The sequence below is a fragment of the Engystomops pustulosus genome, chromosome 2 (assembly GCF_040894005.1).
Source record: "Engystomops pustulosus chromosome 2, aEngPut4.maternal, whole genome shotgun sequence".
In the NCBI taxonomy this organism is placed as follows: Eukaryota; Metazoa; Chordata; class Amphibia; order Anura; family Leptodactylidae; genus Engystomops; species Engystomops pustulosus.
In genome coordinates this window covers 12415253-12432865 of record NC_092412.1, presented here as the reverse complement: position 1 = coordinate 12432865, position 17613 = coordinate 12415253, and the positions used below count along the sequence as shown (strand labels likewise).

General features: G+C 46.9%; 1 protein-coding gene across 1 annotated transcript; it reads left to right on the top strand.

The window, feature by feature from the left end:
- Positions 1–4448: 4448 nt before the first annotated feature.
- Positions 4449–17198, top strand: LOC140119828 (uncharacterized). Its single transcript, XM_072139239.1, has 5 exons — positions 4449–4533; positions 10144–10231; positions 10845–11930; positions 12350–12431; positions 15106–17198. The coding sequence occupies exons 3-5, from the start codon at positions 11559–11561 to the stop codon at positions 16083–16085; spliced, it is 1434 nt and encodes a 477-aa protein (XP_071995340.1). The 5' UTR covers positions 4449–4533; positions 10144–10231; positions 10845–11558; the 3' UTR covers positions 16086–17198.
- Positions 17199–17613: the final 415 nt, after the last annotated feature.

Below are 17613 nucleotides of genomic sequence, written 5' to 3'. Positions count from 1 at the left end.
CTCCCCCTGAAGGTCTGGAGGATGCTGCTGCACCTGCAGCACCCACTACTGCCACTGGGTGTCCCCAGCCGGCACCTACTCCCGCTGAGGATGCACAGGATTCCCTGCTGACTTTGGATCCTGTCCCTGCTGAACCCAGCGAAGGTGCATCAGACTAACCCCTGAAGGGCTGTAGCCCTCTCCAGGTACTTTGTACATATTGTGTATATTTATCTCCATTTGCCCCAAAGAGCCAGAGACTTTCCTGAGACTCTTACCCTTATTTATCTCAGTCAAGAGATTATACACTGTCATGTGCTATGATAGCACCCTTCCTCTGCCACAGCAGAGATTTCATCAAAGGACTCTGTCCCTCTCCAAATAGAGGAGACCCTTTGCTTCTTCATTGCACTTTTCCCCACATTAAGGGCTGTACCCAGAAGATGGACTTTGTCAGTAGAGACCTTCTGAGAGACTTTTGCCAGATACTCCAGGGAAAAGTTGCTATGTCTATTGATTATTATTTTGCACTTAATGCCTTCCTTTTTAGGTACGGACATTCTGTTTGCACTTCTTTATGCCTTTTCTTTTCAGGAAAAGAGACATTTATTCTGCTACCCTGAGTAGCCTATCTACCTCTGTAACGTTTGTAACGTTTCAAGACGTGTACCCATTGGGCTCCTAAGCCAATGTGAATTAACCTGTTGCACACTGTCATATCTGCCAGTAGTCTGCATTAACCCTTTCATAGGCTTTTCAGGTTGTAGTGTGGCTGTGTCGGACCGTCTTTTATGTAAAACACTGACCGCTACCTGATCCCTCAAACTGAGGTTTGCACATGGGGGTAGTCCGTAAACTGCGGGTCTTTAGGGGACCGGGGGTGTTACACAGATAGCACCTGGATGCCACTCATACATGGGTAAGGTTGTCAGTCAGGAGGTACTCGTGTCGCATATGCTCATGCAATGCAGATAGACACCATATAATTGCCGCCAGGGAAGAAGTGTTGATCAAACAAATATACAGGCCTTGGTGCAAGGAGTGGATTACAGGACATGACACCACACCTTTCCTACTGTACAGTTCGGTTTAATGGCGTCAGCGACCAACTGTCATACAGCTCTTACATATTTTTGTCTTAGTCCGACACCAACCCAGGTGCCTGTCTCCAGGACCATGGGCGGTTTGTCCCTACACCTCACACAGCCTGCACTTCCCAGAAGTGCCCTTAGCCCCCTCTGTGCCCCAAAACATCGGTAGTCGAGCCGAGGGCGGCTCTTTCAATTGCCCCCGGGGTATGCAACACCCTCGCCGATGCAATGGCGAGTGGGTGCTTGCGAATAAGCCCCATAACAATGTCACCACATCACAAAGGGGAAATTGCAGTGGTTAATCCTGCCTGGCAAGGCAGAAGTTAAATCTGTATATGATGTAAAAGTCCAGTATCCAATGATATGTGTTACATCCTGTCTCTGTGAACTGAGAGGTAATTGGAGGAGCAGCCACCACCTGACCAAAGGGAGGTAATAAAACCCCCTGGCCAGGAATGTTCTAGAGTTCTTAGAGAGAAGTCTCTCTCAGGAGAGAGAGGAGAGCAGTCTCTCCCAGAAGGGAGAAGAGACCGGTCCTAGTCAGGCCCTCTGGGTCTGCAGGACGCAAGCAGAGAGTAGTTAGCTGAGCAGCAGCTCAGAGTCTCTAGCACACCAGACCAGTGCAGGAAGAGCCTAGCCCCTGCCTGAAGTGGAAGATAAGACTAGAGCTAGTGTAGTGAGGAAAGGGGTATCATCCTACCTTCAAGGGTGATACCTGAAGAGATCCAGGACCGAGCTGAAGCCTCCTCTAAGGACACAGCTGCCTCCCAGCCTGCCCTCCACATCCAGGCTGGTGAACTACATCCTGTGGCTCCCTCCAAATACCTCTCCAGTACTCCACCAACTTGTTAAAGGCACGTTTGCTGCGGTTCCTGCGGTTCAAATAAAGAACTGTAAGTTGTTTTCTTCAACTTCTGTCTCCGTCTGGTCCCTGCTAATACGGCTGCCTTCATCACCGGCACCCTGTCCATCACCCAGAGGCTCACACTCGGGACATTAAGGGGTTGCCCCAGGGAGATCCGCTCTAGCAGCCTCTCCCTCATCTTTTCTTGCCAACACCACCCTGCTGGAGACCTGCCAGGCTGTAGGACAGCCCTCCGGTTCCCCCGTACCAAGCACCGTGACAATAGCGTGCTTAGGCCGCAACCGCCAGCCACTCCGGTACCGCGGGCCCCGGCTGACTCCAGGCCTCACCTCAAGGGCTAGGCCCCGGTGGGGGATGTTGCACATAACTTCCCAGATACACAAGTAAGTTTTCCAAGGTGTTAAATGGAAAACAATGCCTCCTTTTGCTACCTTGAAAGGCAGCCCCCTCAACATCAAGTATGACCTACAAGAAGCATAGCTCCCAACCGTCCTGATTTTGACGGGACTTTCCCGTTTTTCGTACCTCTGCCCCGCGTCACGGGCAGCTATGAGATTGTCACGGATTCTCCCCCCAGGTCCCGCTGTGTCCCAGCGCTGTGTCCGCATAGTAAATACTTTGAAAGTCTGAACTCACAGTACAGAATGGCTTCTACAGACATCGGGAGGGAATCCTTTTCAGAGAAGTGTCGGCTTAGCTGAGAGCAGGGACCACGTCATCAGGTCAGATCAGTATCTGTCCATATATGGTCACTGCATCTCCTAGGGTTCCCCAGAGCAGACATCGGCAGGGAATCCTTTTCAGAGAAGTGTCGGGCTTAGCGGAGAGCAGGGACCACGTCATCAGCTTCATATCACCATCTGTCCATATATGGTCACTGCATCTCCTAGGGTTCCCCAGAGCAGACATCGGCAGGGAATCCTTTTCAGAGAAGTGTCGGCTTAGCGGAGAGCAGGGACCACGTCATCAGCATCTGTCCATATATGGTCACTGCATCTCCTAGGGTTCCCCAGAGCAGACATCGGGAGGGAATCCTTTTCAGAGAAGTGTCGGCTTAGCTGAGAGCAGGGACCACGTCATCAGGTCAGATCAGTATCTGTCCATATATGGTCACTGCATCTCCTAGGGTTCCCCAGAGCAGACATCGGCAGGGAATCCTTTTCAGAGAAGTGTCGGGCTTAGCGGAGAGCAGGGACCACGTCATCAGCTTCATATCACCATCTGTCCATATATGGTCACTGCATCTCCTAGGGTTCCCCAGAGCAGACATCGGCAGGGAATCCTTTTCAGAGAAGTGTCGGCTTAGCGGAGAGCAGGGACCACGTCATCAGCATCTGTCCATATATGGTCACTGCATCTCCTAGGGTTCCCCAGAGCAGACATCGGGCAGGGAATCCTTTTCAGAGAAGTGTCGGCTTAGCAGAGAGAACAGGGACCACATCATCAGCTTCAGATCAGCATCTGTCCATATATGGTCTCCAGGGCTTCCCCAGACACAAGCTCTTTATATAATTAAATTACATAAAGTTTTGGCCAGGCTGAGATTCAAACCTGGGACCTTCTGCACCATAGACAGGAGCTTAACTAACTGAGCTATAAGCCCAGTGATACAGAGCTGAGGATTTCTGGTAACTAAGAAGTGTTATCTGCCAATGTCACACTCTGACACAGACTAATGCACTGATATATAGAGAGGGATCTTCTCAGAGATTATTATTGTAATTATTGAGACTATTATTATTATTATTATAAATTTTATTATTTTTATTATTATGGAGATGATTATTAATAATGGTAAAAATAATAATAATCATCTCAATAATAATAATAATAATAATAATAGTCTCAATAATTACAATAATCTGAGAAGATCCCTCTCTATATACCAAGGCAGTATATAGTTCTTAGTTACCAAAATTCTCCACCTTGTTAATTACAGAGGTTATAGCTCAGTTGGTTGAGGTGCTGTGTTATTATTGTATATGGACACTGCAGGTTCTGGGTTCAAATCCCAATGAGGATAATTTTTTTTTTTTTATTGAGATGATTTTTATTATTTTAATATGGCTAAAATTTGGGGTGTGGCCAGGGAGTGATTAGGGAGTGATTAGGGGTGTGGCTTAAGGGGATCGCCGCGCTACGCGTGCCGCCATTTTGTCCCTCTTTCCTTTTCACAAATGTATGCAAGAAGTCTAAACATGACGAGGGATTAAGCCAAACCAGTATATCTATTCCAGAAGGGACAAACTCCCAACTGTAGACAGCACTGTTTCAACCTTGGAAAACTTATTTGCATTCTTCCCAGAATTCCCTAGTGGAGCACCTATGGCTTTAAGTCTCCTTTAAGGTGGCCTTAATTGGCAATCTCTCCATAAAGAGAACACCTACTGTCTGACCCCAGATACACAAGTATACACAGAACCAATGGGAGGCCCCGCCCCCTCAGTGACATCACACTCCCGGGGTCACATGACTAGTGGATAGTGAGCAGTAGCCCCGCCCCTCAGTGACATCACACTCCCCGGGTCACATGACTAGTGGACCGTGAGCAGGAGACATGTGTGAGGTAGAGAGTGTCCTGCACTGAGGAGAGAAGAGGTAAGTGACCAGAGGAGGGACTACAACTCCCAGCATGCTCCAGGAGCTCACACACTATATAGAGGGACTACAACTCCCAGCATGCTCCAGGAGCACACACACTATATGGAGGGACTACAACTCCCAGCATGCTCCAGGAGCACACACACTATATGGAGGGACTACAACTCCCAGCATGCTCCAGGAGCACACACACTATATGGAGGGACTACAACTCCCAGCATGCTCCAGGAGCACACACACTATATGGAGGGACTACAACTCCCAGCATGCTCCAGGAGCACACACACTATATGGAGGGACTACAATTCCCAGCATGCTGCAGCCAGGAGCGCACACACTATATGGAGGGACTACAACTCCCAGCATGCTCCAGGAGCACACACACTATATGGAGGGACTACAATTCCCAGCATGCTCCAGGAGCGCACACACTATATGGAGGGACTACAACTCCCAGCATGCTCCAGGAGCACACACACTATATGGAGGGACTACAACTCCCAGCATGCTCCAGGAGCGCGCACACACTATATGGAGGGACTACAACTCCCAGCATGCTCCAGGAGCACACGCACTATATGGAGGGACTACAACTCCCAGCATGCTCCAGGAGCACACACACACTATATGGAGGGACTACAACTCCCAGCATGCTCCAGGAGCACACACACACACTATATGGAGGGACTACAACTCCCAGCATGCTCCAGGAGCACACACACACACTATATGGAGGGACTACAACTCCCAGCATGCTCCAGGAGCACACACACACTATATGGAGGGACTACAATTCCCATCATGCTCCAGGAGCACACACACTATATGGAGGAACTACAACTCCCAGCATGCTCCAGGAGAACACACACACTATATGGAGGGACTACAACTCCCAGCATGCTCCAAGAGAAACACACTATATGGAGGGACTACAACTCCCAGCATGCTCCTGGAGCACACACACACTATATGGAGGGACTACAACTCCCAGCATGCTCCAGGAGCACACACACTATATGGAGGGACTACAACTCCCAGCATGCTCCAGGAGCACACACACTATATGGAGGGACTACAACTCCCAGCATGCTCCAGGAGCACACACACTATATGGAGGGACTACAACTCCCAGCATGCTCCAGGAGCACACACACTATATGGAGGGACTACAACTCCCAGCATGATCCAGGAGCACACACACTATATGGAGGGACTACAACTCCCAGCATGCTCCAGGAGCGCACACACTATATGGAGGGACTATAACTCCCAGCATGCTCCAGGAGCGCACACACTATATGGAGGGACTACAACTCCCAGCATGCTCCAGGAGCGCACACACTATATGGAGGGACTACAACTCCCAGCATGCTCCAGGAGCGCACACACTATATGGAGGGACTACACCTCCCAGCATGCTCCAGGAGAACACACACTATATGGAGGGACTACACCTCCCAGCATGCTCCAGGAGCACACACACTATATGGAGAGACTACAACTCCCAGCATGCTCCAGGAGCACACACACTATATGGAGAGACTACAACTCCCAGCATGCTCCAGGAGCACACACACTATATGGAGGGACTACAACTCCAAGCATGCTCCAGATACACACACACTATATGGAGGGACTACAACTCCCAGCATGCTCCAGGAGCGCACACACTATATGGAGGGACTACAACTCCCAGCATGCTCCAGGAGCGCACACACTATATGGAGGGACTACAACTCCCAGCATGCTCCAGGAGCGCACACACTATATGGAGGGACTACAACTCGCAGCATGCTCCAGGAGCGCACACACTATATGGAGGGACTACAACTCCCAGCATGCTCCAGGAGCACACACACACTAAATGGAGGGACTACAACTCCCAGCATGCTCCAGGAGCGCACACACTATATGGAGTGACTACAACTCCCAGCATGCTCCAGGAGCGCACACACTATATGGAGGGACTACAACTCCCAGCATGCTCCAGGAGAACACACACACTATATGGAGGGACTACAACTCCCAGCATGCTCCAGGAGCACACACACACTATATGGAGGGACTACAATTCCCATCATGCTCCAGGAGCACACACACTATATGGAGGAACTACAACTCCCAGCATGCTCCAGGAGAACACACACACTATATGGAGGGACTACAACTCCCAGCATGCTCCAAGAGAAACACACTATATGGAGGGACTACAACTCCCAGCATGCTCCTGGAGCACACACACACTATATGGAGGGACTACAACTCCCAGCATGCTCCAGGAGCACACACACTATATGGAGGGACTACAACTCCCAGCATGCTCCAGGAGCACACACACTATATGGAGGGACTACAACTCCCAGCATGCTCCAGGAGCACACACACTATATGGAGGGACTACAACTCCCAGCATGATCCAGGAGCACACACACTATATGGAGGGACTACAACTCCCAGCATGCTCCAGGAGCGCACACACTATATGGAGGGACTACAACTCCCAGCATGCTCCAGGAGCGCACACACTATATGGAGGGACTACAACTCCCAGCATGCTCCAGGAGCGCACACACTATATGGAGGGACTACAACTCCCAGCATGCTCCAGGAGCGCACACACTATATGGAGGGACTACACCTCCCAGCATGCTCCAGGAGAACACACACTATATGGAGGGACTACACCTCCCAGCATGCTCCAGGAGCACACACACTATATGGAGAGACTACAACTCCCAGCATGCTCCAGGAGCACACACACTATATGGAGAGACTACAACTCCCAGCATGCTCCAGGAGCACACACACTATATGGAGGGACTACAACTCCAAGCATGCTCCAGATACACACACACTATATGGAGGGACTACAACTCCCAGCATGCTCCAGGAGCGCACACACTATATGGAGGGACTACAACTCCCAGCATGCTCCAGGAGCGCACACACTATATGGAGGGACTACAACTCCCAGCATGCTCCAGGAGCGCACACACTATATGGAGGAACTACAACTCCCAGCATGCTCCAGGAGCGCACACACTATATGGAGGGACTACAACTCGCAGCATGCTCCAGGAGAGCACACACTATATGGAGGAACTACAACTCCCAGCATGCTCCAGGAGCGCACACACTATATGGAGGGACTACAACTCCCAGCATGCTCCAGGAGCGCACACACTATATGGAGGGACTACAACTCCCAGCATGCTCCAGGAGCGCACACACTATATGGAGGGACTACAACTCGCAGCATGCTCCAGGAGCGCACACACTATATGGAGGGACTACAACTCCCAGCATGCTCCAGGAGCACACACACACTAAATGGAGGGACTACAACTCCCAGCATGCTCCAGGAGCGCACACACTATATGGAGGGACTACAACTCCCAGCATGCTCCAGGAGCGCACACACTATATGGAGGGACTACAACTCCCAGCATGCTCCAGGAGCGCACACACTATATGGAGGGACTACAACTCCCAGCATGCTCCAGGAGCGCACACACTATATGGAGGGACTACAACTCCCAGCATGCTCCAGGAGCGCACACACTATATGGAGGGACTACAACTCGCAGCATGCTCCAGGAGCGCACACACTATATGGAGGGACTACAACTCCCAGCATGCTCCAGGAGCGCACACATTATATGGAGGGACTACAACTCGCAGCATGCTCCAGGAGAGCACACACTATATGGAGGGACTACAACTCCCAGCATGATCCAGGAACACACACACTATATGGAGGAGACATCAGGGGGAGGAGCCAGGAAAGCTGAGTAGGAGGGGCTTCACCTATAACATAATTTCTCTTAGAAAACATTTTTCTATTGAATTGAAGCCATCTTTATCCTGCAGGGAGCGGGTCACTTACACCTCCTTCCCCTTCCCCTGTATAATATTACATGACCACAATTACCACATGGGACATCACCGGAAAATAATCTAAAAATCCCTGGGATATATGAATGGATTTCATAGTTATAAGCAATTCTAGTGTCACATGTCAGGACGCTGCACAATAGCCCGGTCATGAGGAGGAACAGCTCCAGCACCCAACAATGGCTGCCATGGATGGGGGCGGGGCTAGTGCTAGACAGGGTGGGGCCCCGGGCCCCAAAATACAACTATTTTCTGATCAGTCCCAGTCAGGAAGAGGCTCCTGTATCCCTGCACAATAACAACTACCTACCTCAGGTAGTAGGTAAGTATCTGTAATATGGGGATGGAGGAGAACGTTATAGGAGATGGAAGATGATAGAGATTTACAGATGCAGAAATATAAAGGAGATTATATACAGGAGATGGATGATATGAGAGATAAATACAGAAGACAGAGAGATGATAGATGTATAGACAGGAGAGGGGTGATCTTCACCCGGACATTCACCCAAATGGTATTAACTCTTTCGCTGCCAGGCATTTCTGGAAATTTTCTCGTGTTATTGGCCGGAGCAATTATTACAATTTTGACATTTACAAATAAAAGTGAAATTACAGCAGAACATTGCAGTGAGCGTCACACAGATGTATCATTGTCTGCTCCTTACACAACGGTTCCCATAATAAATAACTATATATCCATACACCAAGATAATGAGATAATAACGTCACGTTTAGATGTCGCCATTGTATTATCCGCACAATAACAGGACCCTCCGCGCTTCATAAGAATGAGAGTGAGAACGTCATAACATCGGTGTAAGTAATGGAGGATGGTGGGAAATAAAAACTTTATACCAGGACATGTGTGTGTTTTGGTGTTACACCGGCTCTAGATGACGGAGTATAACAGAAAGACACATACAGGTCATGAGCTGCACTCAATCACACTTTATTACAGGCGCGTAGCTGTGTATAACAGTAATGCTTTGCAGAGGGTGTGAAAAGTTGATAATACACTGAAATGCTATAGGTTAGCTTGAATATACTTTGTGCAACTCCCAGAAACCCCCTTTAAGTGCTTTCCCCAAGTCTAGGTTTCGTTTCTTCTAAAAATTCTGTTCTCAATGGAAACAGAGTCTTATCACTAAATGTACTATGAAGGTTCTCACTCGTGAAAACATGGCCTTCAGGCAGGAGGTGAAGAGAAAGACAAGAGTCTGTGACAAATACTATTTCTAAACAAATTACACAAAAAGGTGCCTGAATCATGAGATGGCCTCTGGGTGAACAAGATCACAAGCTGGTGTGACAGTACAACTCAAAGGAAATTCTAACATATTAACTTCTTCTAATGATTTATTTATAGGGCAGTCTTCATCCATTATGCTGAACAACCAATACAAAACTACAGAGATCAGGAGAGAAGTGGGAGGAGGAGCCTGCCTGTGAGGGATCACTATCTATGTGGGAGGGTAGATGGAAGGGAGGGAGCAGTGCCGTTAATGTGTATTGTAGGCAGGGATGCACCAGCCATGAGGCAAGTTGAGCCTCTTGCCTCAGGCATCACCAACTGCAGCAAGATGGAGGGCAGCATTAGCGGCACAGTTACCTGCAAAATTGTGTCTCTATACACCTGATGTAAGCATGGGTGTGAGACACTGCATGAAGAACCAACTTACAAAAATAAAATAACCTTCTATTTATCTACAGGATGGGGCAGAGAGGGCAACCATTTTATTGCATGCCTCAGCCAGCTGAAAGTTTAAGTTCACCCATGACTGAAGGCAATCTTGAATAGGTGAGTTTTCAGGTTACGTTTGAAGGATTGAAAGGTGGGGGACAGCCTGATACATTTTGATGTTCCAGAGTATGTGGGAAGCACGGGAGAAGTCATGGAGACGGTTTTTAGAAGAGTGGTTGGTAATAAAGTGAAGCTGAAGGTCCTGTGAAGAACGGAGATTACGTGTGGGACGGTATTGGCTGAAGAGTTCAGAGATCCATGGATGGGATAGGTTGTGTATGGCTTTGTATGTCATGATTAGTATTTTAAAAACTGGTGAGTCTATAGCTCAGAGGATAAGCCCACAGTAATACCAATACCTGCATTGGCTTCCTTCTGACCAAACACTAATTAATAACATTAAAAAAATTTAGAGACCTTGTGTCAGGAGAACCCTCTGAGGTGTGGGATGTCCATATATGGACAGGTGATGAGATACGTCCCAATGACCTTAGTTCCTTCTCTGCTGAAACATCTCCTCTAAGAAGATTCCCTTGAGCAGTGAAGGAACCAGCAATGTTCTTGCATCGTCACTTGGTACCAAAAAGTTCTGAGCTTTCTAGTATTGATGCACTGTACAACTGTAGTAGATATCATTATCATTTCAGCTGTATTTACTCCTGTTCCTCAGGTTCTATAGATCCAGGACTCCCAGAGGTTTCTCCTAAAGATGATCCTTTCCATCAATGATCCACCAGGGATCCGGGAGAAGGACAGAGAGCAGATGGCGGCCAGGATCCTGGAGCTCACCCTGGAGATGATCTCCTTGATAACCGGAGAGGTGAGAGTCTCCCAGGACACGGCTCTTATCTCTAGGAATAACAGCGGGAAATGACTGGAGAGGTGAAGGATTCTTAGGATCTATGTAGTGATCAGTGTCTCCCCATACACAGGATTACACAGTAGTGAAGAAGTCGTCTGGTGAGTGTGTGACCCCCCGTGTGTCAGGAGGATGGACCCAGAGCCCCATCACCGAGCCTCCACCTCATTCACTGATACATGAGCAGAAGATCCTAGAACTTACCTCCAGGATCACTGAGCTGCTGAGCGGAGAGGTGAGCGCTGCCGGGAATGCTGGGACATTGTACAATAACACAAGGGAGGTGTCTGGGTGATGACTGTGTCATTGTGGGTGTCAGGTTCCTATAAGGTGTCAGGACGTCACTGTCTATTTCTCCATGGAGGAGTGGGAGTATATAGAAGGACACAAGGACCAGTACAAGGACATCATGATGGAGGACCACCAGCCCCTCACATCACCAGGTAAGAGGAGACCTTCCTGATTATAGAGGACAGAGCAGGTGTGAGGTCACCTCCTCCATCATCTCATCATCACATATAGACAATGTATCAGTCACTGTGTATATTTCCTATAGATGGATCCAGTCAGAGAAATCCACCAGAGAGATGTCCCAGTCCTGGAGATTCCCAGGATATTACACAGGAACCAGAGAGATGTCCCAGTCCTGGAGATTCCCAGGATATTACACAGGAACCAGAGAGATGTCCCAGTCCTGGAGATTCCCGAGATATTACACAGGAACCAGAGAGATGTCCCAGTCCTGGAGATTCCCGAGATATTACACAGGAACCAGAGAGATGTCCCAGTCCTGGAGATTCCCGAGATATCAAAGAGGAACCAGAGAGATGTCCCAGTCCTGGAGATTCCCGAGATATCAAAGAAGAACTAGAGGAGAACATCCCACTGGATCATCAGGTAGATGTAGCTGGGATTCCTGTAAATCCTCTATACATTGATGTAATGAAGCTTCTTCTAACCTTCTCCAGCAGCCGTGGGGTGGAGAGTCTATGGGATGATATTGGTCCTTACTACAAATTTCTAGGTTTCTTAAAAATTGTAGTAAAGAGAACCTGTGACCTTGAACTTACAGTCCAGAGCAGGAGAAGTGAATAATCTTCTCCCTGGTGTCCATGAGTCTCCACCTCAGGATCGGGTCACATCGGGTTATGCAGTAATATAACCAGGACATTGATGTTGATGAGTAAAATATTGGGATGAATGTGGATCCCGTCTCCTCCTGCAAGAGATTATTCCCCTTAGTTCCTGGTTCTGGAGGTTTCTGTCCATCACTTGGATATAAGAGAATCTCTGGACACCTCTCCTTGTTTTCTCAGGTCCTTCATGTTGGATCTTTCCAGGAAAGTTGTGGTGGAAGGAGGAGCGGAGAGGAAATCCCCTCATCAGTGACAGAGGAGGGTAAGAGCCTTTCATGTATCTTGTGGGTTATTCTTCCCTTATACATTGCAGGGAGAGGTCACATCCAGGGGAGGAGATGGAGAGGACATAGACACCGGCTCATCTGTCTCTGGTTTATTTTATTTCTTTTGAAAATGCGTCACTTTCTTCTCAAAGTTTACAAATATTTAGCTCCTTTCACATTCTGCTATTTCTCATATCCATGAAGATACCTAATATGAGTAGAAATGTAGAAGGCGCCATTAACATCGACAAATCATCCCACAATATATTAGCGCTAATACAGCTACATTGATGGAGAAATAAAAATGTTATTGCTCTTGGCATGTGACGGGAAAATAGTGAAAAATGGCTTGATCACAAAGGCCGAAAATAGTCTGGACACTCAGGGGTTAAAACTAGTTCCTTGTGGAGATTCCTCTGCTGCTTGTACACATTGCTCCTGGCTACATGGACTATCTGCCTGCTTGTTTTGTGAATGTATAGCTTCTCCTTTACACATAATTCAGACCCAGAAACCTGCAGCACACATAAGTCATCTGACTGACCCATTCCTACAATAAAGCAAGCGACATGACGAATAATAATGGCGGGTTTGTGGGGTCCGGCTGTTGTGAGGTAAAGACTGACCAGGATTACAGCTGTTATATGTCACACTGCTTTTCCCGCCTGAAAACCTTCATCCAATCATGAGGCAGACCCTCCCACCAATCCTGCGCTGCTGCTGGGCAGAAAACCTACAACTAAAAATAACTGCTAGTATCTGGGCAGAAACTCATTTGAATAACTAATCCCCATCCAGCACTGTTAACCCTCTCTGAACCAAAGACTGACCAGATAAGCAGCGAAGTGTCTGAGGTAAAAGTGTTCCGGTTGGCCATATTTAGATATAGAATATGGCTCATGAGCCATACAGGACCGAACACCATGTGGTGAGCAGGAATGACGGAATTAGAGTTACCGTATATACTCAAGTATAAGCCGAGTTTTTCAGCACAAAAAATGTGCTGAGAAACCCAAACTCGGCTTATACTCGAGTAAAAAAAAAAAAGGTCTATACCCCCCTTCCGATGTCCCCCCGCAAGTCTTTTCTGCGATCTGTCCGGCAGCGGTAGGTCTGTGCAACATAACAGGTTTTGATGTCAACCGCCGCTGCAATAGTATTGTGAATTGGGCAAACATATACATGGCGCCAACGAGGGCTGGCTGTATACATGCCACCAACGAGGGCTGGCTGTATACATGCCGCCAACGAGGGCTGGCTGTACACATGGCGCCAACGAGGGCTGGCTGTATGCAAGGAGAATGCTGGGTTGCTATATACCGGGGAGAAGGGGCTGAATAGCTATATACTGGGGGCAGGCTATGACCAATGCATTTCCCACCCTATGCTTATACTCGAGTCAATAGGTTTTCCCAGATTTGTGATACCATATATACATATATTCTATGGCAGTGATGGCAAACCTTTTAGAGACCGAGTGCCCAAATTAGAACCACGACCCACTTATTTATTGCAAGGTGCCAACAGAGAAATTTAATTTGTGATTTATAATCCCATAGCACCACCCTGAGGACATCAATAAAGCAGAAAATAGAAGAAATGTGGATGATCATTGTACCTTTCCTCCAGGGTCCCATAAACAGGAAGAATTGTCAGGGCCGGAGCAGGAGCTACAATGATAATCCAGATCCACACCAACCAACTCCTCCAGTAGTCCCAGGCAGCGCTGTCACTTTAAAATAGCTCTGTGCACAGCAAGTCTTGGGGTGTCTGGGACTGCAAGAATATACCTGGAGTCATCTCTGGTAATGGCCTAGGTGCCCACAGAAAGGGCTTTGAGTGCCACCTCTGGCACCCGTGCCATAGGTTCGCCACCACTGTTCTATGGTATCTAGAATTTGGGAGTCCCTGTCTCCCTGCAGGTCTGCTGTCCTATACTAAATTCATCTGTACATTGAGTAAAATCATGGGTCCATCAAGTAGACAGGAGCTCACAGCTTCATAAGTTGCTGTGTCCTCCCTGCACAGCGTCTGGTGTGATAAATATGGCCTGTTATTTGTATTTCATGCATCTGAGTGAGATTCAGCGCATTCATCTGCAGGTATCTTAGGCTGCGTTCACATCATGTTAAGGCGGTCCATATGACGGATATGATTCATAACCTTCTTTCTCCGTGTATCGGTTACTGGACTTCTAAAGACTCAAGGAAACAGCGAAACTGTGACCTGAATGGGCGATAAGTTTGATCTGACGCTATCGAGAAGTAACCACCCGGCACAGAAGGGGGACGTTGTCTATAGATAAGTTGTGTGGTACCTGGGCAAGAGGGGACAGGGGGCACAAGATTGTTACATGACCCAGGACCTCTGGTCTTCCTAATCCACCACTGGTAGCTGTCCTGTATATATGGCTGCCTGGGGCCTCCCCCAACTAATTTATCTGGTTTCTAGGACTTCTAGTCGTGGCTCCAGCGTGAGATTGTATGTCTGGTTATACAACCCTCATAAATCATGAATTATATCTAAATTTTATATCAATGGTTTATATCTGTAATTTTCATGTTTTTTTCTATCCATAGATGACTGTATGTTACTGACGTGTCACTTTACTTCTGCTCATAACTGGGGAAAGGAAACCTCCAATACTGATTTCTTGGTTATATTTTCCAGGAGGTGAAAGTACAAGAGGTTCCCATGGACGTCCCCCCTCATCTCCTTGTGGGGAAGTAGAAGATAATCAGTCACATCTTTCCACAGAGGAGGGAAATCATGGAGAGAAGAGGAAGTTTTCATGTCCCAAATGTGAGAAGTGTTTTAATCAAGAATCAAATCTTCTCATTCATCTTCAAAGTCACCAAGAGGGAAAGATTTTATCATGTCTGGAATGTGGGAAACGTTTTATGCAGAAATCACATCTTGTTATACATCAGAGAACTCACACAGGAGAAAAGCCGTTTTCATGTAACAAATGTGGAAAATGTTTTACTAAAAAATCTAATCTTGTTAGACATCAGGGAATTCACACGGAAGGGAAGCTATGTACATGTGATAAGTGTGGAAAATGTTTTACAGACAAATCAGCTCTTGTTAAACATCAGGGAATTCACACAGGAGAGAAGCCATTTTCATGTAACAAATGTGGAAAATGTTTTACTAAAAAATCAAATCTTTTTAGACATCAGGGAACTCACACAGGAGAGAAGCCATTTTCATGTCCTGAATGTGGAAAAAGTTTTTCTCTGAAATCACATCTTCTTAGACATAAGAGAATTCACACAGGAGAGAAGCCATTTTCATGTAACAAATGTGGAAAATGCTTTATCCGTAAAACACATCTTGTTCAACATGAGAGAATTCACACAGGGGAGAAGCCATTTTCGTGCTTGGAGTGTGGAAAATTTTTTGCCCAGAAATCAAACCTTGCCCTACATCAGAGAATTCACACAAGGGCGAAGCTATATACATGTGGAGAATGTGGAAAATGTTATATCCGTAAAACCCATCTTGTTCTACATAAGAAAATTCACACCGGAGAGAGGCCATTTTCATGTTTGGAATGTGGAAAATGTTTTGCAGACAAATCGGTTCTCGTTAGACATCGGAGAATTCACACAGAAGGGAAGCCGTTTACATGTAACAAATTAAGTTAGTGTTTTATCAGTAAAACAAATCTTGTTGAACCACAGAGAACGCACACAAGATAGAAGCCATTTTTATGTACTGAATGTGGAAAATGCTTTGCTAAGAAATCGACTCTTCTAAGACATCAGAGAACTCACACAGAAGAGAAGAGAAGCCATGATAACGTTTCTTACACTATGGACATTACTTGTTACATCTGGATTGTTGGATTTCTCTCTTTAGGATGACTTCTGCTGATATCTGCAGCATATAATAATACACTTTGTATAGCACTATAATATTCTGCAGCGGGTTACAGACATAGGGGACACATACAGACGTAATAAGACAATACAGAGCAATAACCATGGATAGACATAATGGGGCACATTTACTAAGGGTCCGTCAAACGCATTTCCGCTGGGTTTCCCAAATTTTTCCATTTTGTGTTGAATTGCCCTGTTTTTTAGCGCACGCGATTGGATTGTGGCTCATCGGCGCTGGCATTCATGCGACACAAATAGAGGGGCGTGGCTGTCGAACAACCCGACTGACTTGGACAATTGTGGGTATTTTTTTATACAAGCAAGAAAGATGAGTGTGTAGAGCAAAGGCCAAACACATACAATAAATCAAATCATAAAAATTTCCATCTTTATTATGAGTATGTTAAAAACACAGCACATGCAACCACCAAATAATCCAGTGACCCTCAAGTCCTTACAGAATGACAATCCCGGTACAATGTCCCCAAAGGGGACACAACTTATGTATAAACACCAAAGAGCAACCCCAAGATACAATAAATGCAAGTCCTATTTAGAAATATACAGAGGCGGTAACCAAACAGCATTAAAGAGGACCTGTCACCAGATTGCGCCCCCTCCCGACTAACAATGCCAATGGGTTACAAGTCCTCCCCATATCTCCTAAATTAGCTGCCAGTGGGGCCCTGTACCTTAATTACAGCCATTTTTCTGATATGCAAATTGGCTTTTGTGACTCATGTCACAGGCAGTGAGCCACGTCCAATTATTGTGACTGACAGCTCTGTGTCTCTTCAAATCCCTGCTCTACCTCCTTGTACTTAGGGACCGTCTGCTGATATTCAACTACAGACATACAAACCTCTACGTACAGAAATATTGTGTCAATTTTTTTACACGGTGCCTTGTGTTACATTCATGTCACCGGGGACGACAGGGCTTTTTTTCTATGAGAACTGTCAATCTGTGGAATAGCCTGCCTCAGGCGCTGGTCACAGCAGGGACAGCGGATAGCTTCAAGAAGGGTCTAGATGCCTTTTTAAACCTAAATAACATTGATGGTTATGTTATATAGAATTGTTTCCCCTAAATCCCTTCCTCATCCAATCCCTTCCCTTCCTTGGTTGAACTTGATGGGCAAGTGTCTTTTTTCAACCATATAAACTATGAAACTATGTCATGTGACCAGAGACATCATTGCAGGTCCTTCAACCTCCTAACAATGGCAAACTGTATCCTATGTATGTGACTTCATGTGGTCAGATACATACATGGGGTACAGTTTGCTATT